General features: G+C 50.5%; 10 protein-coding genes across 10 annotated transcripts; 6 read left to right on the top strand and 4 right to left on the bottom strand.

The window, feature by feature from the left end:
* Nucleotides 1-234: 234 nt before the first annotated feature.
* Asppvi_000836 (uncharacterized protein) lies at nucleotides 235-771 on the bottom strand (the record flags this gene model as incomplete). Its single annotated transcript, XM_043297141.1, has 1 exon — nucleotides 235-771. One exon carries the CDS (start codon nucleotides 769-771, stop codon nucleotides 235-237), a length of 537 nt encoding a protein of 178 aa, XP_043153076.1.
* A 445-nt stretch (nucleotides 772-1,216) lies between these two features.
* Nucleotides 1,217-1,713, top strand: Asppvi_000835 (mitochondrial 54S ribosomal protein bL34m; the record flags this gene model as incomplete). The annotated part of the gene is made up of 2 exons (XM_043297140.1): nucleotides 1,217-1,284; nucleotides 1,386-1,713. 2 exons carry the CDS (start codon nucleotides 1,217-1,219, stop codon nucleotides 1,711-1,713), a joined length of 396 nt encoding a protein of 131 aa, XP_043153075.1.
* Nucleotides 1,714-2,255: 542 nt separating this feature from the next.
* On the bottom strand, nucleotides 2,256-3,204 carry Asppvi_000834 (uncharacterized protein; the record flags this gene model as incomplete). The annotated part of the gene is made up of 2 exons (XM_043297139.1): nucleotides 2,256-2,827; nucleotides 2,889-3,204. The coding sequence occupies 2 exons, from the start codon at nucleotides 3,202-3,204 to the stop codon at nucleotides 2,256-2,258; spliced, it is 888 nt and encodes a 295-aa protein (XP_043153074.1).
* A 677-nt stretch (nucleotides 3,205-3,881) lies between these two features.
* Asppvi_000833 (putative zinc metalloprotease) lies at nucleotides 3,882-7,181 on the bottom strand (the record flags this gene model as incomplete). Its single annotated transcript, XM_043297138.1, has 3 exons — nucleotides 3,882-4,097; nucleotides 4,163-6,234; nucleotides 6,287-7,181. 3 exons carry the CDS (start codon nucleotides 7,179-7,181, stop codon nucleotides 3,882-3,884), a joined length of 3,183 nt encoding a protein of 1,060 aa, XP_043153073.1.
* A 989-nt stretch (nucleotides 7,182-8,170) lies between these two features.
* Asppvi_000832 (uncharacterized protein) lies at nucleotides 8,171-10,818 on the top strand (the record flags this gene model as incomplete). Its single annotated transcript, XM_043297137.1, has 4 exons — nucleotides 8,171-8,332; nucleotides 8,395-8,890; nucleotides 8,941-9,952; nucleotides 10,002-10,818. The coding sequence occupies 4 exons, from the start codon at nucleotides 8,171-8,173 to the stop codon at nucleotides 10,816-10,818; spliced, it is 2,487 nt and encodes an 828-aa protein (XP_043153072.1).
* Nucleotides 10,819-11,086: 268 nt separating this feature from the next.
* Nucleotides 11,087-12,620, top strand: Asppvi_000831 (WD repeat WDR12/YTM1 family ribosome biogenesis protein; the record flags this gene model as incomplete). Its single annotated transcript, XM_043297136.1, has 2 exons — nucleotides 11,087-11,219; nucleotides 11,287-12,620. 2 exons carry the CDS (start codon nucleotides 11,087-11,089, stop codon nucleotides 12,618-12,620), a joined length of 1,467 nt encoding a protein of 488 aa, XP_043153071.1.
* A 290-nt stretch (nucleotides 12,621-12,910) lies between these two features.
* On the bottom strand, nucleotides 12,911-13,509 carry Asppvi_000830 (mitochondrial 37S ribosomal protein uS13m; the record flags this gene model as incomplete). Its single annotated transcript, XM_043297135.1, has 3 exons — nucleotides 12,911-12,955; nucleotides 13,053-13,319; nucleotides 13,465-13,509. 3 exons carry the CDS (start codon nucleotides 13,507-13,509, stop codon nucleotides 12,911-12,913), a joined length of 357 nt encoding a protein of 118 aa, XP_043153070.1.
* A 409-nt stretch (nucleotides 13,510-13,918) lies between these two features.
* Asppvi_000829 (peptidyl-prolyl cis-trans isomerase B) lies at nucleotides 13,919-15,160 on the top strand (the record flags this gene model as incomplete). The annotated part of the gene is made up of 7 exons (XM_043297134.1): nucleotides 13,919-14,029; nucleotides 14,081-14,247; nucleotides 14,304-14,407; nucleotides 14,465-14,545; nucleotides 14,601-14,664; nucleotides 14,735-14,889; nucleotides 14,979-15,160. 7 exons carry the CDS (start codon nucleotides 13,919-13,921, stop codon nucleotides 15,158-15,160), a joined length of 864 nt encoding a protein of 287 aa, XP_043153069.1.
* Nucleotides 15,161-16,777: 1,617 nt separating this feature from the next.
* On the top strand, nucleotides 16,778-18,895 carry Asppvi_000828 (DEAD/DEAH box helicase; the record flags this gene model as incomplete). The annotated part of the gene is made up of 2 exons (XM_043297133.1): nucleotides 16,778-16,968; nucleotides 17,056-18,895. 2 exons carry the CDS (start codon nucleotides 16,778-16,780, stop codon nucleotides 18,893-18,895), a joined length of 2,031 nt encoding a protein of 676 aa, XP_043153068.1.
* A 2,169-nt stretch (nucleotides 18,896-21,064) lies between these two features.
* Asppvi_000827 (putative INO80 chromatin remodeling complex (Ies1)) lies at nucleotides 21,065-23,769 on the top strand (the record flags this gene model as incomplete). The annotated part of the gene is made up of 5 exons (XM_043297132.1): nucleotides 21,065-21,497; nucleotides 21,617-22,156; nucleotides 22,218-22,271; nucleotides 22,331-22,384; nucleotides 22,448-23,769. 5 exons carry the CDS (start codon nucleotides 21,065-21,067, stop codon nucleotides 23,767-23,769), a joined length of 2,403 nt encoding a protein of 800 aa, XP_043153067.1.
* Nucleotides 23,770-24,828: the final 1,059 nt, after the last annotated feature.

Raw genomic sequence — 24,828 nt, 5'->3', positions numbered from 1 at the left:
TAACGGTGTTAGGTGGCGGCGGGGGTAGAAGGTGTCCGTTGGTTGTAGAGCAAAGGTCGATTTGATTCTAGTATAACAGCAAACTCCATACCCTGTGTGATGTAATATCATCCAAAAAAACAAACGCCAATAGCAAGACACGGGTCCTGTTGATTGAGAACCAACCAATTGGACGGAAAATCCATCAGCAGAGCGATGCAAGTAACCCAAATGAAGCTTCCAGCCGGATTCGATCTATTCCTCCGCGCCCTTGGCTTTAGCTCTCTTCTCAGCCAACCGGCGCTCCTTCTTCTTCCTCTTCCGCTCCTCTTTGTCCACGGTATGCTCGTCAGCCTCACCCTCTACCCTCCCAAGCTGCTGCTCTTTCTCCTCGTCATCTTCCCCTCTCATCTCCTCCTCATCGTCATCCATCGCATCATCAGCAGCCACCTGCTCATGCTTGGTCGGATCCTCCCACACGACGTTATCCCCGCTCTCACCCTGCAGCGCCTCACCTGCATTGATCTTCGCCAGAGTCAAATCACGGCCCAGAACCTCTCCAGCCAATCCAGCCTGGACGCGCTTCAGATTATGCAGGATGAGGTTCGGCGCTGCGGCTGTGGTGCGGGAGATGGGGCCGTGCTCGCTGATGCTAGCGTTTGGTTGCAAGGCTGGATCTGTGGCAGCGCGGTCGAGATAGGCGGCGAGGAAGTCATGGGCGGCGGACTGGGAGATGGGTTTTGAGGAGAGGATAGTTGTTGGAGGAAGAGGGGAGGGGCCTTGAGTTGCCATTTTGGATCTTTTGAGGCTTGTTGTCTGCCCGGTTGATTTTGTGGAATGTAGGTCGGATTGGTTGGCAATGAAAATGTAGTGTCGCAAGTGGATGGTTGAGGGAGAGGTTTGGTGGCTTGGCGCAATTGATGAGCGTATATCGTAGTGGCCCTAGATGGTTGGTTTTTGTATAGAACGGACTCACAGAAATTGAGTGTAGCGAAAGCGACAGGAATGAAGGTCTAACCATGAAATCTTGAAGCATCAAATTGAAAGAAATCTGCTGGTCTGTGCGTCCGCCGCGGCGGAGGTTCAATTTTCGTCCGCCTCAACTGCAGTCAATGTCCGATAACCTCAGACTCAGCGACCAACACCGTCTCCACAATATTCAGCGGTCCGTTCAATACCTTCCTGGGAGGAAACGATCACGAACTACTTAATTGTTCAGTTCTTGTGAAACTTCGACATGCTCTGCTTCCAATGTAGGGCCGTGCCCTCCGCGCTGCGAACTGCAATGCGCTCCCAGCCGTTCAGGTACGTCCTGTCCATACTACCAAAGCATTCTTTGGACTTTCAAGGCATTCTGCCGGCTATCATGTCACTCTATGGCTCCAAGTTAACAATTAAAGCAACAGACTCCCGACTCAGACCCTCACCACCTCCCTATCAACACCACTCCGCACTTTTTCATCCGCCCTCCGTTCACAACCGACCCCGTTGACACAGAGTCTCCCCTCTTTCCGCACATCTCTCACATCCGCATCTTCGTTGTCATCCAGTCTGACGCAGCAGACTCGATCATTCTCTGCCAGTGGATCGCTGGCCGGTAGACGTTCTACCTACAATCCCTCGCGAAGAGTGCAGAAACGTCGTCATGGGTTCCTTGCGCGGCTGCGGTCGAGGGGAGGGAGGAAGGTTCTCCAGCACCGGAGAGCGAAGGGACGGAAGTCGTTGAGTTGGTAGTGAGTTTGCTTTTGCGGTGGTCATTGTCTTCAAGAGAATTGTACGGGAATCGACATGGGCTCTGTCTGGATGGTTGGCGAGCCTTGATGGATTTGAGATGATGCAGTCTCGATTCTTTCCAGGCTTATCCGGATTATTCCTGTGTTCATCGTGGTTGAGAGAACGGGATAGCTATTCCGATCACTCTGGTGGTTTAGATCGACGGGATCGCTAGTGAGCAACTCGTGTTTGCTGGGACAAGATGCGTTTTTCACGTGTACCATATACATACAGATATCAGGTCCTTACATTATACTTCGGTTTGCGTCTATTATACATATGGTCCGTCATTCTAGGGCCAGGATCTGGACCAAAGAAGCCATCAAACCTTCACATCTTTTATATACAGGCAAACGATCAATCAGGCACCAGCATAGCGCAGACTCTTACTTCCATCAGGGCGCAGGTTCTTCTGATATACATACTAAAAGTACTTCGGGTATAAATGCTAAAATCGCGGAGACAAACATTGCAGATGTAAACACCACTCATCTATCCCAGTCTCACCGCAACTCGTGCTTCCCCGTGTGGACGCTGTCCAGCTCCGCCACAGCCGGGGTTCGCTGGTGCTGCGAGTCTAGCTCTGTGGGATATTGCTGGGCTCGAGCCACTGGAGGATAGACGCCGGAGGGGTCTTTCTGCGACCCTGGCAAGGTGAAATTTTTCTGCTCCGCTGCGAGTCGCTTCTTCCGGCGCAAGCGCATCACAAACAGCGCGAGCAGACATCCTATGATGATAACGCCTGCCCCGACACCGACACCGACGCCGATCGCTACACTTGTCGTCGAGCCTGACCTTGAACTGTGCGTATCGTTCGAATTTGAGCCCGCGCTCGTGGTGGGGGTTGACGTTATCAATGTCCCCGTGCTTCTAGTTGCCGTGGATGATTCAATGGAGGACTCTGTCGTAGTTGTCGCGGTCGAGGTAGGTTCTATACCCGCCGTCGCAGTGATGGTGGGTTCGTCCAGGGTGAATTTCAAGTACGAAGCCTTGGTACAGCAGTCATCTGCAGAGCAGCAGTAGTTGCCGGTGGTATTGCCGCATCGCATCACCCATTCCCCACCAGAGGGATTATCTACAGGAATAGTTCGAATGAGTGAACACGGCCAATTAGTGGGTTGTGACTCGAGGCTCACCTGCAACACAGTGTCCCTGGCATTCAGGCGCAGCCCAGGTCTTGTCCGTGCAGGTCCCTCTGATGAACTGGAGCGGATTGCCGTTGGAACCATCCCACCAGCCTGCGGGCTGGCAGAGTTGATTGGAAGTGCAGAGGAAGCCCTGCGTACAGCAGACACTGGCCGATGCTGACGCATTGCATGGGCGATCGTTCGATATCGTTCCGTCAGGTGTATAGCAATTCGTCGCTGAGACGGAAGGGACCGTCAAAAGCAATGCCAGAAAAATGAAGCTGGCATTGACCTGGCGACGAACTGGTAACCAACTCAATGTCATCGTTGCTGCCGATGACCTTGCATCAATCTCTAGCGCAGACCGACTACTCACTCGAAGTGATTTCTATAGAACAAAAGTCCTCAACCTCAGAGAACTATGACATGGAATTAATCGAGTATATTGTCAGGGTTGTTTCTGGAATAACCCATCAACGACTGCTCACAGCAAGAAATGAGTTAGAAGGATTGCTTATGGGGAAGAGATCATGTCGGCTGTGTCACTACTTGAGATTGGGGCCGTTGGTTATCTCATGATCGACAAATTATACTGGTTGTACTGTGCGGCGCAGCTATCCTACACCCCCGGCGCTTAATGCAGCATCAGCTCCAATCACAACTGGCAGTATGGAGCTACTTGATCAATTTTGCGTCTAGTGAAACGACTAGACAGCAGATACTGTGCTATTGGCTGGGGGTAAATATACGTTGAATTGCATGCGAATCAGTAACCTCTTCAGCAAATTTGCCATAATCTATCTAGGTTGCTTTATAAACGGCTCGAAGGGTCCAAATGTCCCGTCGAGGTCGCTTATTAATAATCTCAGGTTTCTCTCTTTACGCTGTTCTTGTACAATGGAGGAGCACCTGTCGGGTCTAACATAGTGAAAATAGAACTCTTGTCTAGGTCGTGAGGTATACATCCGCTCGCACAAGGCCTCAACGTTATCGTAAGTCGCATCACTCGTTATCATCAGATTCTTCTTCATCTTCCGAGCCAGATTCAGATGCATCATCTTCATCGTCGTCGTCGTCGTCGTCATCATCGTCACCATCTTCGTCGTCGGATTCTTCGTCTTCGTCGCCTTCAATTTTCAATCCATAGTCATCTTCAAAGTCCTTCAGTGGCTGCACCGCAGGAGTGAAACCAGCCGCTTCAAGGCCTAGTTTGATTGTCTATATTGAGAGTAAGTATCTGTAGCTCACACGCATTATTCTTACGCATGGAAGGGAACTCTTACCTCTTCGAGGACAGGTGCACAGGTGACAACAAGGTTCGCCTGGTCCGGAGCGAACAGCGGCAGGATGATTTCGCGCAAGACTGCCTTGACGTCTTCGACACTAGTGACTCGTACCTGTTTGAGCGTCTTTTCCTTGTAGTCGCTGGGCAGATTGCGAATGACCTGACGAATGAAGCTGCCCTGCGCCGCACTGGCGATGGTCGACTGCTCGTTGGCGAAGCTGACAACAATGCTGCTGATAGCGCCCTCTAGCATTAAGGGGTCAAAGGGGATTGCACCGGAGAGGTGGTCCTCAACAATCTGTTTACTGGACTCGAATGCCTTGTGTGCATTCGGTGACCGATATACGTCGAAGTTCACAAAGCCGGTGTCGATATTATAGGCGAAGTTCGTACCGTACGCCAAGCCCTTGCCACGGACGGCAACCCAAAGAGGACCCTCGACAGCATTCATATAGGCAATGGCAACCAGAAGAGCGGGGAGCTTGGGGTGATCATACGAGTCAAGACCTCGAGCAGTTGCGTAGGCAAAGGATGAGTCAATCGTCGGCATCGGAACCACATACGACTTTCCACCAGGGGTGCGACCTGCCTCACTCAGCAAGTCCCTGCGGACGGTAACGGGCTCCAGAGTGGCCATATCACCGAGTCGCTCAGCATACGGTTTCCAGGATGAAACTGGATTGGGCAACTTGTCAATGTCGGCGATGACCAGAACTCGCATGTTCTCAAACTTGAAAAGAGCTTGTCTGATCTCTTCCATGCGAGCAACAACGGTCTCGGGTTGCTCAGCCAATTGGCGCTTGATCCGCTTAAGATACCGCGCCTTGACCAAGGTGCTCCGCGCCCGCACAATGGATTCAGGCGCGTAGTGAACCATGACATGCACAGCTGCCAGCATATCATCACCACTACGCTTGGCGTCGGGCACGTCAGCAAGGAGCCGACTGGTGATCGCGCGCAGTCTCTCCACATCAAAGACTGAGTTCCAGGAGAGCTCCTCAAGCCAGGCAATTGCACTGCTATACTTCTCAATTTCAACCTGGAAAGAGATGCGCAACATCTCCGAATTACCGAGGCTTCTTGCACCCTCCATCGAATAGCCAACAGTATCCCTTTCCAATTCTACCACAACTTGTTCGAAATTGATCGTCTTTCCATCCCGTTGGACGGGCAGGTTGAAGAACGCCTCCGTATACACCGACAGAAGGGGACGAAGGTGGACTGGTACCGACTGAGCCGAGATAAGAAGTGAAAGCTGGACGAAACTACTGGGTATATGTTCAAAATGGATGAATAGTGGCAGCTCCGAGCCATCGGCATCCACCAACTTCTGAATCTTGCTATCCGCGCGTCCGGCTGTCAAGGCAGCGCCGGATCGAGCCGTTGTTGTCTCCACGAAATGGATAGATTCAGTACCGGGAATCTTGAACTTTTCCAGCATCTCTTTAGGAATCTCTTTATCATTTTCGGCCTTTGCCTTCTCCAGTTTGTCGGCCAATTCCTTCAGGCCCTCGGGTCCGAGTCGCTTCTTCTGAGCTGCCACTCTGGCCTCTTCCTCTTTCTTCAAGGTTTCGGACATCTTCATTGATGGCACGCCAAGTATAGTGACATGTGGTGCATCCGAAAGCCACTTCTTGATGAAATGACGCCATTCATCTTCACTCCACTTCTCCAAAACGTCGTACTCTTGCAAGGTTGCAACGCCCAGCAGCGTTGAGCCATCCTTCTTTCCGAAGAGGAAGTCAGAGATGACATACTCTGCCAAAGAAGAAGCAGAGTTCTCAGTAGAAAACTTCCAAGTCCGCTTCTGTCGGTCGATGCATTCTTTCAGATACTTCATATCCAGATCCTTCTTCATGGCGTCACCAAGGACTTCGAAGAATCGTTTCTCCACCTGAGCGAGTTTGGCGGTTTCAACACTAGTCAGAGTGAAGCGGATTTCGACACTTGGATGATCTTCCGTAGCATAGTAGACAGCACTGGCAAGCTGTTCTTTTTCCACAAGAACGTTCTCTAGAAGTGAAGCCGACGACCCAGCCAGGTACAAAAGTGCGACGTTAAGAGCACCGGCTTGTACATATAAGCGATAAATCACAAAATGGATGAAGACGCGGGGACTCACTTTGTACGGGATCAGTGCAATCAGGACCCAAAAACCTGATTTCAATTTCACCAAAAGATTCGTCCTCCTCGGGGAATTCAACAGTCTTCACAATCGACTTCTCCAACGGAGGAGCTTGCTTGGAATCTACCCATGGTCGTCTGAATGGCGAATCAGGACTTGGAATAACATCCAGGATAGAGTCTTCGAATTTGTCAAGCGTTTCTAGCATATTGTCATGGTCCACCTCACCCGTGATAACCAGACACAGGTTACGAGGTTGGTACATCTCACGATGAAACGCGCGAATTCTCTCCGCAGTGAGAACACGAAGCTGCTCCATCATGCCTCCAGTCTCATAACGAAAGCCTACGCCAGGTGGGTACATCAGGCGTCGAGCCGTCAAGTCAATCAGCTCGGCGGCGTTGTTTTGCACTCCTTGCATCTCCGAATATACGACTCCGGCGTCGTTACCGGAACCGTCAATGTGGTGCACTTCTGTGTAGCAGCCTTCATTTGTCAGAGTAGGTGCAATCACATGCTCCAGGTAGACAGGCAAGATCTGAGAAAACCCCTCCCAGCCCGCTGTATCCAGCGTGTAGGCTGTGTGATCTGTGGCCGTCCAGGCGTTTGTGTTGGAATACACTCGCGTAGCAAGCTTGTCTAGGAAACCCTTATATCTATAATTGCGCGATCCCATGAAACACAGGTGTTCCAGAGTGTGAGGGGCTCCTGAATCATCCAGGATCTCTGTGGCAAGGACAAAGTACCCGGTCACCTTGGGCCCTTTCTGATCAATGACCACGACTCTCATCCCGGTCCTCTCGGATTCATATTGAATGAACTCGCTCGGCGAGTAGTCAGGCTTGAACCTCTGAAGTAATTTAAAGTGAGTCTTCAGGCTAGAGGGTGACATATTGCCGTATGACATGAACGGAAACTCTCTCCAGTTTCCGATCCTCCAAATACTGTTGAACAAATCTCGTTGAGACAATCTGGTACAAAGTCAGTAATTGAAGGACCTTTTAAAGTATGAGCAACGTCTGTCATCGGAAAACAGTAGAGGAATGACTGGTTCAATGAAAGAAACGGGAGCTGCACCCATTCCATGACTGGCATCCAGAGAACAGAAACGCAAATATCAACGAAAAAAGAGCGACTGGCTTGTATAATGCTGCGAAGAACACGATGGACGTGGACTATTGTGATGCTATGGCATAGCACACGCTTCGAAGCGGCATTGACGTCGATATAACGCGGGACAGAATCTTTTGATTCTCCGTTTGTGCTCGGTAGAGACAACAAGTGTACTGTACTCACATAGATCGAGTAGGATACGCCCGACTCAGGCCTCGCTGGAAAAGCCGAGACAACACGACGGAGTAAGCGGCGCCAATGCTGCTGTTTTAGATGAAAAAAGAGCTAGGATCCTAGACAGTTGCAGCTGTCGCCGAACTTGAGGATCCTCTGAGAGTGGAGTTTGGGTCCCGTTCCCTAAGATCAACCATACCAATAGCACACAAGAGTCTTAACAGACGTCAACCAGGCGCGAGTGACTGAGGTCTCAGCAATTTTTCAGCATTAATAGATGTCCTCAGTGCCAGTCAGCAAATCAATCAAATTTCATCGGTTAGCTTATATAGGTAGAGTACAGCTCGTGGTGAGACTTCTTCAGCTTATCCAGCCAAGGCGGTGAATCTGACGCTGAGGTCACATGGCGGGGATTGTTGTTATTATGAACAGCAAGGTCGCTTCTTCCGGCTATTACCAGCACTGAAGCTCATAGCTTTCCCTGCCCAGGATATACCATCAAGCGCTGCGGGCAGTGTATCTCCCAGTCAGAGCCGGAAGTTACCTCTGGGCTATATTTCAGGACAAGCTCGGACACTAGAGACCGTCCGAAAGATGTCTCCGCAGGCGTCGGAGCAGAAGATTTGCCAGTCGGTACTGGATTTCGTTACAGAAGGCACCTTTCCAGGCTCGGAAGACGTTGTATCATCGGTATTTCCTACGTCAGCTCTGGCTAAAGAACTGGAGCTTATATCGAATGCAAGAGAGCAGGTCGAAGTACGTGCTCAATATCCGCAATGTTCAGTCCCCAAAATGCTAATATCTCTACTTTCCACAAGGCTGAAATAAACTCGTTGAGTCGAGAGAATGACTTTGATGCCGACGGTTGGATTTCGCAAGCCAAACAGCTTCATGCAGATATTGAGCGATCCAGGCTTACGGCGCGTGAGATTGTTGCGCAGCACGAGAACACTAGGCCCTTGCAGCTGAAGGTCGAAGACGCCTCTGCGAAGGTTCGATTGATTCAAACAGAGATTGCTTTCAACCAGGCCGTGACCAGGACCCTTGAGGAGGTACAAGGACTTTGCCAGCGACTCAATGCAGGACGGACAGACCTTGCGGAAGGCCGTATCATGGCCGCCATTAACACAGTGAACGCGGTGGAAGACACTGTACAAAAGGATAGTCTTTTCGCCAACACTAACGTAAAGCACATTTTGGTGCAGAATGTCGCCGACCTGAAAAAACAGATTGCGGAGGATCTCCGGTGTCGCTGGAACAACCTCCTGAAGGTTGACAGACAGGCGGGCAGCTTCGAGGTTGCCAAAAATGACTGTACGTTCATCTAGAGAAATTTGTGTATGATTCAATCTGACGGTGATTAGGTGCCTTGCTGGATGATACAATAGCTGCCATGGCTCGATTGGATCTACTTGTCCCAGCAAATGACAGACTGCAGAAGGATCTCCTGTTAGCGATAGTGGAACCAATATTGCTTCCTAATCTGGACGGCTATAGTCGTCTGATCAGTGTTGCAGAAGGCTCGATTCATGTGCAGCCAGAACCAGCCACAACCACCGCCCCGCAGCTGCTCGATCGTGTCTCCGATGTCTTAGGTTTTCTCCGGCAATGTCTGCCTTCGTCCATTTCAGATTCCTTCTCCGACACTTTCATACCAGCTCTGTCCTCCAAAATCATATCATCTTGGCTTTCATATGCGGTCCCCACAGATCTTGCAGGCCTCGCTGACTTTGAAGCTATCCTGGAAAATGTGTTGAAATTTGCTCAGACAATCGAGACACTTGGATGGCACGGGCAGGAAGAACTTGTGTCTTGGGTGAATCAAGCACCCCGCCTCTGGCTTACTAGGCGGCGAGCTGACTCTCTCGATCAAGTCCGTAAAGTTCTTGCGGGGAGTCAGGGGTTGACAAAGCAAGTAGAAAGGGTTGAAAAGGAAGAGGTATCTCAAGCAGACGAAGTACTGTTGGAAAATGCCACTTCAGACGATTGGGACGCTAATTGGGATGACGACAACGGTGACGAGTCCAAGGGAATCTCCTCGGGAACCCAAGAAGATGACGATGATGTCGCCGCTTGGGGTCTTGACGACGACGCTAAGGAGGGCATAGTGGAGACCAAAGCCGATATCTCAGAATCCGCCGACGACGATGATGCAGATGCATGGGGCTGGGGTGACGAAGACGCAGATGAACGTGTTGAAAACCAACCAACCCAGGAGACTGATAAGGCGACTCCTGTAATTGGAAGAGGTATCGGACATCATGCATCCCGGGAAGTTACCTTGAGAGAGCACTACACTGTCACGGATATTCCGGACTCTATTATGGCGATTGTCCGGCAGCAAGTCAGGGATGTGGAGGTCATCTCACAGCCTGGGTAAGTTGACAATGACTTATGATCTGCACATCCACTTACAACAACTTAGACACAATCATACGCGTATTGTCTCTTCTGGGGCTGGTCTTCTTGCACTTCCGACGTTAATCCTGGCTATGTTCAAGGCGACGGCACCTTCATTCTACGGTCTCAAACTCAATGCTGGACAAATGTACCTGTATAATGACAGTTTGTACCTCGTCGAGCAGCTCCGGACCATGGTTGACGAACATAAGCTTTCGCGTCTCAGTTCGGATTTGGATGCATTTGAAAAGTTCGGCAAGCTCGCTTATAGCAAGGAGATGCAGACTCAACGCACTATAGTCACCGACTTGCTCGACGGTGCCCAGGGATTCAGTCAGTGTTCAGAACAGCCGTTCCTTGGGGAGTGCGAAAATGCAATAAGCGCCACTGTTGACAGAATCCGCGATGTCTACAAGGAATGGCAACCAATCCTGTCACATTCCGCGCTTCTTCAATCGATTGGATCGTTGGTAGCCTCCGTCATCAACAAGATTATCATTGATATMGAGGATTTGGGTGATATCTCGGAAGCTCAGTCCCAACGCCTGGTGGCTTTCTGTAATCAGGTCTCGCAATTGGAGGACTTGTTTATGCCCGGGCCAACTGAAGGTATTGACCGTGTGCCAATGACCGCGGTGTACGTGCGCAACTGGTTGAAGTTCCAATACCTGATAAATATACTGGAAAGCTCTCTTGCCGACATCAGATTTCTTTGGACAGAAGGAGAGCTTCGGCTTGAATTTTCAGCAGACGAGGTGGTCGATCTGATTGAGGCTCTCTTTGCGGAGTCAGATTACCGACGGAAGGCGATTGCAGATATTAGACGACAGTCCCGGGGATAAGATCGCAAATCGGCCAGCTGTATATAGTTCCATACTGTAATAAAAAGCACAAGAGAGCCCTGATTAACCTAGATATGATTGACTGTCTTCTCTGCTTTCTCCGAATTGACAGACTGTGTAGCGGCGAAACTCCGCGCACTGCGCAAATGGCCGCATCGGCCGCCGTATTTTTTTTCCTTCACTCTACGGTCGACGGCAGCAAGATTCTGATATCGACGAGAATTGTCAAACATACCTCCCTGAGATAGCTAGCCTCCAGAATTTCGATATGAATGACGGCTCAGATTTCGATGCTACTGCGACCTCGTCTGCTGCCCAGCGGCAGGTCCGCGTGCAACTCACCAGCAAACAAGAAGATATTGCGCTGCCAGATAACGCTGGACCAATCTTGGTTCCTACAAGTAGGTCATCCCCTTCCAATGTCATTCGAATGAGTTGTCGCAGGTCTGACACGTCTGCTACTACAAGGTTTGCGACGATATGCGCTTTCGACACTGGTGAACAACCTCCTCGGTAACGACAAACCGATCCCATTCGAGTTTCTGATCAACGGTACATTTCTGCGGACTTCGATCGATGAATATCTGACCGCCAACGGTATCTCTGCGGAGACGACTTTGGAGATTGAATACGTCAGAGCATTGATTCCCCCGCTGCACATCGCATCCTTCCAGCATGATGACTGGGTCAGCTCGACTGATGTGCTCTCTGCAACCTCGCCCGCTGCCAGCTGGGCATCAGCAGCAATTTCTCAAGGTCAGGAGAAGATCCTTTCCGGTAGCTATGACGGCTTGCTTCGGGTGTGGAACATGTCATCTCAGATTGTCGCGACTTCCCCAGCGGCCGCCGATGGGGGGCATACGGCATCCATCAAAGCGGCCAAATTCGTTACTCCGAACCAGATCGCATCGGCGGGCCTCGATCGCACAGTCCGTCTATGGAAGTATTCTGAGGGTGAAGGAGGGTTTACAGGCACAATAGCTCCCCAGCTCGAGCTGTACGGACACAAGTCTGGCATTAACTCTCTGGCCGTCCATGCGCCCTCGAACAGTATACTCTCCGCCTCCTCAGATCATAGTGTCGGCTTCTGGTCGACCAAGAAATCGGACGCCCCCGTTGCGCCAGAGGACCTGCTGCCATCGGCCGCCTCGAGAAGCTCTAAGAGGAGAAAGCTGAACTCTTCCGTGACTGTTCCCCAGCGAGGGCCACTGGCACTTTTGTCATCGCACACCGCGCCCGTATCGGCTGCTATCTTCGATGCGAAAGACTCGACGGTTGGTTACTCGGCTTCTTGGGACCACTCCCTGCGCACATGGGACCTCGTCACCACTACCCTTGTGGACACTCGGACGACGTCTCACTCGCTGCTTTCCTTGGAGCATCTTCCGGAGCTCAACCTGCTCGCTGCGGGAACATCCGCGCGCCACATTACTCTCATTGACCCCCGCGCATCAGCGACGACAATCTCCGCCATGACATTGCGGGGTCACACGAACGCCGTCGTCTCGTTGGCTCGCGACCCTCACAGTACATATGGTTTGATCAGTGGAAGCCATGACGGCACATGCCGCATCTGGGACATCCGTGCCACGAAGACCGATAAAGACGGTGTCGTTGGCGAGAGCGTCTACTCCATCTCGCGGAAGAGTCTGGAGGAGCAAGGAAAGTCTGATACTAAGCGCGTCGGAGGGGAAGGTGTCAAGGTCTTCAGTGTTTGCTGGGACAAGACAGTCGGCATTGTAAGTGCGGGAGAGGATAAGAGGATTCAGATCAACCGGGGCGAAGGCGTATTGTCGGCATGATATGTTCGTACATATTCTTTTGGTTTCTTAGTGGAGTACGAAAAGTTGGAGTTATTTTTGTCTCGTTCCAATATACAAGCATGATTTTGTCATGACTGATTTAGACAGCATCAGATTGTTTTGTAGAGATGAAAAGAGCACATAACGAAGCGGAGATCTGATCTGCTTTTTGCTTCGCATTCTCCTGCCTATAATATGATACATGGATATAGAAATTTCAAAAGTACGTAAGAGCCAACGAGCATAACGCCATTTCCATGCCTTGAAGTATAGCAGCCATCAAATCAAAGTCACAGTCTTCTTTCCATACGGTTGAGCTTGACAGCGGTCGAAATCTGTGGGTCTCGTCAGCATGCTCTGTCTTCTCTGTTTCCAAATCATAGCACGATGCAGGTCTGTCATTGAACGCGCAAATCTAAAAGGATAACCCACCTGTGTCCTCGTTCTCTGTCCCCGAACCGGTAATCCCAACGCATGGCGTCTACCCCGGTAGGAACCCGACTCTTTCAACCGCTTGATATCATCAAGAATCTGTCTCCGGAGATCATTCTCAATCTTCATGTCGGATAAAGCAGCTGTGAGGTCCAGAACCTGCTTGTTCGCAAGCTCGCCAACCTTGCATGTGGGGTGGATGTGGAAGCGGGCAAGGAGGCGTGCAGAAACGAGGGGACCAACGCCGAAGAACGTCTCGAGGGATTTCTATATTAAGCGTCAGAATCGCGTTAAGACTGTATGAACAAACAGAGGTTTGGTCGCCGGGTCTGAGTCTTGGGGATAGAGCTGCGCTTGCCTTGACGAGATTCCGCTCGGGGAAATTCACACCCAGAATAAAGACCTAGATTACGGTGAGCATGCATAATTGCGGTGAAAAGAACTTGGGCAATACCATCTTGCTTAACTAGCCGGAATCTGCAGTTCCTAGGACCGATTCCTCTTCCAATTGCGCTGGACTGCTATCATCGATCGCAGTTGATCACCGGGAAGCGGAAGAAATTAGGCTGCAAAAACATTTCTCCGAGTCAACTTTGCAAATTTAATGAAAATTACCGGGGTTTGTATCAAATGCCTGGTCTCGCTATTTACACTCCGTATACGAGAGGTATTCTGCGCCACATTGCAGCAGATTTACAGCAGGTCATCTTGAAAAGTACACAGCTTGTTCGTTGAAGGTGTCTTGGCATCTCCGCACGCTATGGATAACTGCAAGCTGGCCTCGACCTCCTTCAATCTCAATCTATCTTACAGCTTTCTCTCAGTCATTGCCTGAAATTTACTCTTCCCKGCAATTGTGAGCAACTATGAACTTCAAAAGTCTTTTTTTGTCCTTCTTCCTGGTTTTCGCGGTTGGACTCGCTCTGGTCCATGCTGAGGAGACCAAGGAGCCCCGAGGCCCAAAGATCACAAGCAAGGTAAGCAAGTTCCTGCTTATTGATACACGCATCTAACGATTGGTTGCATAGGTTTTCTTCGACATTGAGCATGGAGACAAGCCTTTAGGAAGAATCGTGCTTGGATTGTACGGCAAGACTGTCCCTAAGGTAGGCATCGCCCCGTTCTGCAGCACTGCTTCTTGGTCTGAACTGGACACTAATGGAACGGCCTGGGTTCAGACTGCTGAGAACTTCCGGTACGATTCTTCAATCAATTGAATATGTTGTCGAGCCCCTACTAAACGTAACACAGCGCTCTCGCTACCGGTGAGAAGGGCTTCGGTTATGAGGGCTCTACCTTCCACCGTGTGATCAAGAGCTTCATGATCCAGGGCGGTGACTTCACCCGTGGTGATGGTAAGTTCTGCATATCAATAGGTAGTAGCGCATGTGCTGACAGTATTTGACTTGTAGGTACTGGTGGAAAGTCGATCTACGGCGAGAAATTCCAGGATGAGAACTTCAAGCTTAGGCACACCCGCAAGGGCCTTCTGAGTACGACTCTCCTTGAACCCTTGACGTGACTGTCGCAGTTCTCTAACTATATCAGGCATGGCAAACGCTGGCAAAGATACCAACGGCTCTCAGTTCTTCATTACCACCGTTCCTACTCCGTGAGTTTACGTTCCGTGATTTCCTTGCCGATCTATACGAGAAGCGTACTAATATCCCATGTACTGGTAGATGGCTGGATGGCCGCCATGTTGTTTTCGGTGAGGTCCTTGAGGGCTACGAAATCGTGGAACAAATCGAGAATGTGCCCAAGGGTCCCGGCGACAAGCCTGCGCAGACCGTCAAGATCGTCAAGAGTGGAGAGATCAAGGATGAATCCACCAAAGGTAGCCACGAGGAGCTGTAGACCTGTTCCTGGTCAGTCCTTGCTGCTTTGATATGCAATCAAATATGCTGATGGTTGGATGACGCTCAGAACAAGAACCAGCTGATGGACTCTACGATGGAGAACTGTCAGAAGTATCAACTCTGCCCGAATCTTCCCCTTATTCTCTTCGCAACGTTGCCTTCATTTTCATCTTCGTCGCTATGGCTGTCATCGCGGTGAAGATCAGCAAGAAGAAGGCAAAGCAGTTCAATGAGAAGAGCGAGGTCTAGTCAGCAGTGTCAGTGCTAAACCTCAGCAGTTTATATAGATCCATAAATGGAATAAATATTTCAAAACAAGATATTTAAGCTCGATAGGCGTTGTGGGGTACATTTAACCTGCTATAATACAGTCCGGAATGCCGCCAGTAGGTGGTGGCAAATGCCCATCGGATGAGCCAGGCATAGAGTCATAGTAGTGGCAATCTGGAGCATGTCACTTGGGGTGGGTTCACACGCTCGAAAAGCAGCGGATTAAAGCAGTACGTACGGAGTACCACTGTCTATTGGTATTAGTAGGTAGTTGTTGAGAATTAAATCAAGCGTAACACTGTCTTAGCCAGCAGACTGACAAGAGATAAGATAGTTGACTCGGATTATACAAAGCTTGGAGGAATAAACCACATTGCCTCTTTTTCCTTTTTTCCCTTTTGCCTGGGTGATACTATTGAGTACCCAAGAGTCAATAGCTTCAGATACTAAGTCGATGTTGATAATCCTGATAGTATCCAAGTACATATTTAGTCTACCTCTCTAGGTAGATAAGGTAGTAGTCTGTCGATGTACGGAGTACGTAACTGTACGTGAATTTGGAGTCATTGAGCCTTTCAGCTGGCTCCACAAATACAAAGTTACGGAGTTCTACCTTCCTTGCTTTAAGGTGTGTGAACCTGACCCAGAGAAGACACATGCGCTCCGTAATCATTGCAAAATTTGCCATCAATGATATTGAAGCACATGAAGGATCTACCTATGTACCTAGTGGTTATTTGAATCAAAGGCATTCATGATGCTGATCATAATAATTGATCATAGTTCTATTTAATTCAACAGTAGTAAGATAGGTGTTGTAACTTGTACGACACCAAGACACAAAAGAGGTGAAAATTGACTAGAGAGGGAAAGACTGGGCCCAGCCTGTATGGTTATCTGGATATCCAGTCAGACCCTTTCCTCTCCTTTTCGCCCTTTTTTTTAACTCGACGTTTTTTGAACTTTTTTTTTCCTTTTTTTCGCCTCCCGTTGTCAGTATTTCCATTTTTCTTAAAAGTTCTTTCGCTGATTCTCGTCCTTCCCACAAACCCTTCCACCTCTTCCACTCTTTCTCCCCTCCCATCTATCGGTTACTACTTAATCTAAATTTCCATCTTCCTCCTTCTTTCTTCCCCCCAAATCACTCTCCACATAATACTGTCTTTCTCTTCCTCCCTTTTTCCTTTCTTCTTTTGCAAGATTTGATAGAGGGTTAGATCTGGGAGAAACACTGTTTTCAGTTTTTTTTCCTCCCTTCAGGTCTTCTCAGTTTGTTACTTCTCTGCTTGAGACCTTTGCTAAGTCGCCACTCGACGATAGAGAGACACGATTTTGTTTCACGTTTCTCTCTTCTCTCTCATCTTGTACAGATTCTTGATTTCGAAAGAATCTCAAGCCTTCCTTGCATCAGATAATCTCTGAATAGATTGTCTGTGTCGCGTTCTCGAGCTAAAAGAACACTAAGCAAACTTTCGATTGTACGTCCACAACCGCATCCTCAGAATCGACAGAGACGATTATTCGACGATTCTAAAACACTGAACTGGTGAACCGGCTTGCTCATTTATCTGATACAGTTTCAAAATTACCGCAATCATGGCCGACAGCTTGAAGATGGGAAACCTGACCCTTAACGAATCCCAGCATGCGCCTGCTGCTCCTTCCAACGGCCGCGCTGCCTACATCCCTCCCCATCTCCGTCAGCGCACCATGGGCGCCAACGTCGACGGTGCCGCTGCTGCTCCTCCCCCCGGTCCAGCAGCCGCTGGTGCTTGGAATGGCCCAAGGTATGTAGTTTTCAATCCCTTCTCAAGTCTCAGTCTTCACAAGTTCGTTGTCAGTGTTCATTTTGGCTGACCGTGGCATACTTACAGAAGTGGTCCTCGCGGTGGCAACTGGGCTAATGCCAACGCCTCTGATTTCAGCCCTCGTGGTCCCAATGTCCCCAATGGTAACAACAGCTGGACTCCCACGGAAGCTCAACGTCGGCCCTTTGATCCACATGCTTACGGACACCCAGGACACGGAGGCTCCTACGGCGGCTCTCAAGGCGGTTCCGCCAAAGGCTCTGGAGACGGCCAGTGGCGCGACGGCAAGCACATCCCCGGTCCCGCAAACGCCCGCCTGGAGCGTGAGCTTTTCGGTGTTCCCAACGATCCCACCAAGCAGAGCACTGGTATTAACTTCGCCAACTACGACGACATCCCCGTCGAAGCATCTGGTCACGACGTCCCCGAGCCCGTCAATGCCTTCACGAACCCCCCGCTGGATGACCACCTGATTTCCAACATCAAGCTCGCTCGCTACCAGACCCCTACTCCCGTCCAGAAGTACTCCATTCCCATCGTGATGAACGGTCGCGATCTCATGGCCTGCGCTCAGACTGGTTCCGGAAAGACTGGTGGTTTTCTGTTCCCCATTCTCTCCCAGGCTTTCCAGACAGGTCCTTCCGCCGTGCCTGCTCAGGCCTCAGGTCAGTTCGGCTACGGCCGTCAACGCAAGGCGTACCCTACTTCCCTGATTCTCGCCCCGACTCGTGAGCTTGTTTCTCAGATCTTTGATGAAGCCCGCAAGTTCGCTTACCGCTCTTGGGTTCGCCCCTGTGTCGTCTACGGTGGTGCCGATATTGGCTCTCAGCTCCGCCAGATCGAGCGTGGCTGCGATCTCCTGGTCGCTACACCCGGTCGTCTGGTTGACCTGATCGAGCGTGGCCGCATCTCTCTGGTTAACATCAAGTACCTTGTTCTCGATGAGGCTGATCGTATGTTGGACATGGGTTTCGAGCCTCAGATTCGCCGCATCGTAGAGGGCGAAGACATGCCTAACGTCAATGAGCGCCAAACTCTGATGTTCTCGGCCACTTTCCCTCGCGATATTCAGATGCTTGCCAGGGACTTCCTGAAGGATTACGTTTTCCTCTCCGTTGGTCGTGTCGGCTCTACCTCTGAGAACATCACTCAGAAGGTTGAGTATGTCGAGGACCACGACAAGCGTTCCGTCCTTCTTGATATCCTTCACACTCATGGCACGACCGGTCTCACTCTCATCTTCGTGGAGACCAAGCGTATGGCGGATGCTCTGTCCGACTTCCTGCTGAACCAGCGCTTCCCTGCAACTGCTATCCACGGTGACCGCACCCAGCGTGAACGTGAGCGTGCTCTGGAGATGTTCCGCTCTGGACGTTGCCCTATTCTGGTTGCTACTGCTGTCGCTGCTCGTGGTCTTGATATTCCAAACGTCACCCACGTCATTAACTATGATCTCCCTACCGATATTGATGACTACGTTCACCGCATTGGTCGTACCGGTCGTGCGGGTAACACTGGTATCGCCACTGCCTTCTTCAACCGTGGCAACCGTGGTGTTGTCCGTGAGCTGATTGACCTTCTCAAGGAGGCTCATCAAGAAGTTCCTTCCTTCCTGGAGAGCATTGCTCGCGAAGGCAGCGGATATGGTGGACGCGGAGGCCGTGGAGGCCGTGGTCGTGGCGGCAATGCCACTCGCGATGTGCGTCGTGTGGGTGGTAACGCGGGCGGTGGTGCTCCCTCCTTTGGCGGCAGCTACGGTGCTCCCAGTGGCAGCAGCTATGGCGGCGGCGCTGGCGGCTACGGTGCTCCCCCAGCCTACGGTGGTGGTGGTGGCTACGGCGGTGGTTATGGCGGCGGCAGCTACGGAAACCCCTCGGGGCCAACTGGACCCTCTTCCTGGTGGTAAATTACCTAGGAGGTTGTGGTCCCTGGCGAGGCCGTCGGGTCTGAATGGCTCGTCTTCTCTCATGCCTTTCATCTGATGGTTACGATCGAAAACGAGTCCTGAAGCACCTCTCTTCGTCCTTCTTCCTTTTCTCACCTTTCTATCGGGACCGGCTTTGTCATGACCGCCACGACTTCCTCTTTTACAATTTCCTATGTTATCTTATTTCTCGATTTGGGTTTGTGGGTGTTCTTTATCTGCTGAGCATTTCGCGATTGCTATTTTCCGTTCGCCTTTTCCGCCTTAGACATGGGACGTTCGATGCGGTCCGATATCTCCATCTCGCTGCTCCGAACCATACATTCGGTATGGATAGAAGCGCCTTGATCGGCATTGCATGATTATCATAGATCGCGTTGAATTTCCTGCTACGACCGTCTTTTTCAGATACCCTTACCTGTTTTTCAAGCGTCCATGTGGAGGTACGCTTGAACGATGCGCGCCGAGCGGGAGTGCCGGCTTTTCGTCTTCAGAAAAGTACTTTTTATGGTTTTCATATGCTCGGTGCTATTGCAGCTGCATCGACTGTGTCTTGCAACATAGATCTCTACGGTTTCGGTATCTAAAGGCGGGCCTGTTCTGTGTCTTTCGTCTTTTTCCTCGAATTCGCACGTGCATGCGTTATTCCTGTTTTTTGTGGAACTCGACGCTTTCTTCTCCGAGCTGTGTCATTACTTTCCATCGACTCTGAACGGTTATTCCGGGTCTGCGCTTCCACACCGCATAAAAGAGGCGAGTGCACGCGCAATCGTGTTCACGGGCCTTTTTCCCTTGTGTGTGCTTTCCTTTTTCCTTTACCGCGGTGCATAAATTACTCGATGCGAGTGATATAGATGGGATTATTTGCATTGTGTATGGCGTTGACTTGAGCTGCTGTGTCCACAAAATATTCTCTGCAGTGGGGTCCGTGGAGGCTTGACATTTGAATGGGAGTCTTTTTGTGTTTCATTACTCGGATCCTCGGAGGGGGTAAAACTGTGGTTTCTGGCGCATTGATGTTCATGCTGGTTCGGAGGCATCATCGTTTACAGTCAGAAGCAGCTTGGGGCTTTAGGCCTTCTAACGGCACGGCGTAGCTCACGGAGACCCTTGGTCTCGAGAGAAGAGAGCTACCTTATTATCAATTAAAAAGTTCTATTTTGTCTGTGTCATTGTAGCTTCTACGCGATGGTCGCATATCTGTGTAAATGTTTCGGTAATTTTCTCAATTGGACTTGATGGTGATGAGCAGTGACAAGTTCCTTCTACTGCGTGGATGGAATGTGGGTGTTATTCCCTCTTTGGGTATTCCTAGTGGTTTGCAAGGACTGGCATCAATGCACGGAATAATAACATCATTGACTGTAAACTCCCAGCCTCCTCTTCCTCTCTCAACACCAGGATTAGCATATGTGTGTCTGAAATGTTGTGTTTCTGTAACAAGAGGGGTCAACTTCACATATCTGGCAGCCATGTACACTCAGTCCTTACATAATCCGGGGCTTCATCTCTCTATTGTTGAGCATGTTCGCATTGATTCTAGAGGAATGGCGAAATCCGCAGTGCGTAATGTTAATTCGAATATTCTAATCATTGGATTGAATAACATCAATTACGGCGATAAGGACCTTATATCAAATACATCTCATTGTGAGGTAATAATAGGGGAAGACGGAATGATTAAAGAACAATACCTAGCTAGCAGTAGTATGACCTCTGTATACCAAAGCTGCGGCAAGGCAAAAGGTCCCGGAAGCCAGAAAGAAATATCGGCACCAGAACACCCACAACGTTCCTTTTGCCTTTGCTCGAACCACTTTCCTTTCTCTTCATCCAAAACTGAATCCATCCTCCATTATATTTATCATCGTCGCATCCAGCCCTCATCTTCATTTTTTCATCTCCAACCCTCTGGAGTTTCTCTCATTCTTCCTTGACTCTAGCTATAAACTTCTGGCATCATTTCCTCCCCTTAAAATAGCTACACGCTTCGCGGTCCTCGATAACCCCAAGTCTGACAGCGTGTGACGCCCCCCCCTGGGGCACGAATTCACAATCCACCACTTCCGACCATTCGCGACAGTGGATAATTTCTCCATTGATAAGAACCTATCTCTCGAGAAATTGCTGCATTGACGGGTCCTTTCGAAGATGGCCGACGTCGAAAGCAACGTCGCAGACGAGTCGTTTGCGCAGTCGGAAACCCAGGACGAGCAGCCGTCGCACAGTACGGTCAGCGCGACGGTCGGCATCAGGCGTCAGGCGAATGGCACCATTGGCTCTGTCTACTCGGGAAACAAAATCAGGCATCTGAAAAAGGAAGATGGCATGCCGCTCTGGCGCAAGGACATCCAGTACCAATTTCTCAAACTTGTCTTCGAGGACAAGACCCCGGTCTTCACTCGATGGTCGGATGGCAAGAAGAACTTGGATTTTGCGGATATTTACATCGATGCGATGGCGAGGAGCAGTAAGACGAGCAAGATCCTCAAGGACAAACTGCAGAGCGATAAGCAAGCCGCCATCAACATGGCGATGGTTTGTCTGCTTGTTAACTTTGGGAGGATGAATACCACTTTGAACTGTATGGTTTTGCCCTTCTCTTTGTCTCTTCACTCAGCCCTCTTCGCGGTCTCATTCCTCCCTAAACCCTCCCTTAACTTGTGCCATTGCATCTCGAGACTGACTCGGAGACAAATCTAGTTTTCCCAGAAATGCGCGCTCAACTACGGACTTATCACTCCATTCCTTCCTTGCAGGCACACCAGGACCCCAACGCATACAAGCAGCTTCAGGATGCTCCTCGTCTTAAATCCATCCTCAAGGGTGCATCAGAGGACGTTGACCAGCCGAATACGCTCGAGAAGATCAAACGCCATCCCATCCCTCGGACTAATCCGGTGCACCTCATCTTTGTCCTCGCACAATACGCTCCCAAGGTGTCCGAGTTGCACTTCTTCCCTCCCCGTGATTTTTTCGACTTGGTCATGAGATCCACGCTCAGCAGTAAGAGCCGTGCAAGGGCTTTCTTGTGGCTTATGTGGTGGTATTTGGAGAGTGATTACTCACGCGAAGCCGCCCTCAACAACCCTTTTGGCCCGGGCCAGGATGGTGAAGGAACCGAGGGCTTGCCAATCAAAGTGCCTAGTTTCGAAAGCCTCACGGAAGAGCAGGCAAACGAGGAAAACGTGGATACGCCCTCAGAAATCGAATACGGAGAAACAAAACGCTTGGAGCGTAAACGTAAGTTCATGCGGTGTCAACTCATTTCCTACCTTACGTACGTATGCTGACGTTGTCATAGGCATTCTGGAAGAGGACGAGCCATTGCCCAGGCCGCCAAAGCGTCCACGAAAGGGTAATTCCGACCATCTCCCTTCGCAACTACGAAAAGTCTTAGGCTAACCGCTTTTCTAGCTCCGTTTGAACCCTTAAACAGCGACAAGGTGGTCGCGGGAGAAGGTCCTTCGTGTAAGTTCAGTTCAATGATCCAACATGTGTGATCATGCGTTAACCAAGATTGGCTATGAATAGACGAAGATTATAATGGAACCAGTGCTATGCGGCCGCCTTCCAAGCGTCCAGCGGATCAAGATGAAGGCTATCTGACGCCTACTCAATCATCACGTACTGAGTCCAAACGACCCAAGCGGGAGTCGTCTCTCAACCGCTCGGTCGGTCAGCAGCGACTGATTTTGAAGACTAAGATGGAGCAGACACCCGACGCGTCCTCGCCGGCCCCTCCAGGGTCAGGTCATCCGATTCTGAATAGATTCGTGACCGAATCCACTATTGGTCAGCCTCCGTCAGCTCGCCGCCCTCGACCACTTACCCAGCACCAATTGGCTGTCGAACAGAATCGGCGCCAGCGTATCGATTACCTCCTGGCCAAGCGTAAAAATGAGGCTTACCGGATTTTACGAGCGAAGAGAGAAAGCGAAATCCCGTTCGCACGCTACGGTCGCTTGTTGCAATCTCTTCCGGAAGGTTACGACACTGAGGACGAAGAGGCCTCATGGGGCAAAGGTGGTTTGATCCCTCACCACGAGGAGGAAGAAGACTTCGGAGAGTCCGCGGGCTACTTTTTATCTGTGATTCGTAAGGCCACCAGAAGGCTTGACCGCTGGGATTACGAAAGCGCGAATGGTCCGAAGAGAGACCGCAAGAAAGAGAGAGAGGAGCGCCAGAAAGCCAGGCAGAACGGCTACGCCATGGATGCCCTTGACCTGAGTGGGCGAGCCTCGATGTCCGCTCGTAGCAGAGCCCGAGCTGCGCGCAATGCCAGACGAAAGCTCGCCGAAGCAGAGGCCGGTGCTGCTGGTGCTGCGACCGGCCGCGAGGCCTCCAAGGGCCAAACTGCTTCGTCCTCCCGCTCCAAGAGCAGCCGAAGTCGCCCTAGCCGCGCTGCTGGTGGGGCGTCTTCGGGTGGGGCAGGCAAGGATGATCTCGATGTTCCTTCGCAAGACCAGGAGCTCTCGCCATTGCCCCCTTCCATTCGTCTAGCCGATGAGGACGCCGATCTCGACGGCGAAGGCCTTGACGACCTGGATCGCGAACTGCTAGGTGAAGGAAGCGGGGATGAAGATGACGCTGCGGATCGCGACGATCGATCTTCGCGCCCAGCAGAGCCTGGTTACGAGGACAGTTTCATGGGTGGTGATGCGGATGAGGACGCCGAAGCGTTATCATCTGACGACGAAGTTGACGATGAGGAGGATCTCGACGACGGAGATGGTGGAGTCGATATCGACGAGAACTCCTCGACTTTCGAGGGCGGAAATGGATACGCTGCCAGCGAGACCTCTTCTGTTGCTGGTGATACTACCGCCGCGGTCCTAGACGATGGCAAAGTCTAGTAGAGACACCGCTTTCATGATTTGGTTCCGTCTTGGAATGCTCTTGCTTACAAGTCACACTAGACGTTTCATATTCTAGCACTCGGTTTCTTACTTTGTCTTCCTTATTGCCCTTTTCTAAAATTCTTAATGTGTCTTTGCCCGCCCATGTGACCGTGTTCAACTTGTTACCATAGCACAGTGCAGTAGCCACATACGATTATGAGTGTTCAAGAACAGACATGTACTCAGGACTCAGTTCCGCTGCATAAGCTACATTGTCTTCTACTGTCATCTATGTCAAGTTCATGATGAAAAGATGTCGAACAACCGCGACCGATAAGTCCGATAAATCCAGCGTCGGATTTAAATGGACATCAGAGAGACATTCCAGAACCGATCGAATGTCGTTATTGGGCAGTCCAAGGGCTGTGGTGCAAATCAAGTGGAGAGATGGCTGCTGCTGTGCAGCCTTGGAGATGTATCGTTATCAATTCCAGTTACTACAGTATGTACATCTGTACGGAGTCCCGGACACGTATGAAATATAGACTTTGTGGAGGGGAACCCTGGATGGTTGGGAAGTTACCATACGATAATATCTTTATTGACTCAACAATGATCGTTATTGACATGTGAACGCAACCGCCGCCTCCGACGTCGTCCCTCCGACCTCAACTAAAATGATCTGCTCACAAGTCAAACATCCACACTCATTATACTCATTATTGCTTCTGTCATTGTGTTTATCCTTATATCAGGTTACACTTGTAAACGTGTCATCTTGCTCTTTATAGAATTTCAACCAAAACTGTATTAACTCGTCCTTCCATCGTTTGTGTGCCCCAGAAATCCGCCGATCATAGGTAATCTTGCCGCCGATTTTCACCTGCAAGTGTGCTCCACTCCAGCTCTTGAACGAGTCGGCTTCTGTCGTCTTCCCTCATCTCCTCAGAGTTTCAAACCTCCGCTTGGTCGACGACTGCGCTATCATTGCTACAGAAGTACTTCGGACAGCTAGACCAGCTTCCAGTGTTGTCGCTGCACACCTGACAGGTCCTTGACCTCTTTCTCCTCCTT

The sequence above is a fragment of the Aspergillus pseudoviridinutans genome (genome assembly GCF_018340605.1).
Source record: "Aspergillus pseudoviridinutans IFM 55266 DNA, scaffold_1, whole genome shotgun sequence".
NCBI lineage: Eukaryota > Fungi > Ascomycota > Eurotiomycetes > Eurotiales > Aspergillaceae > Aspergillus > Aspergillus pseudoviridinutans.
This window is presented reverse-complemented; position numbering and strand designations above follow the sequence as displayed.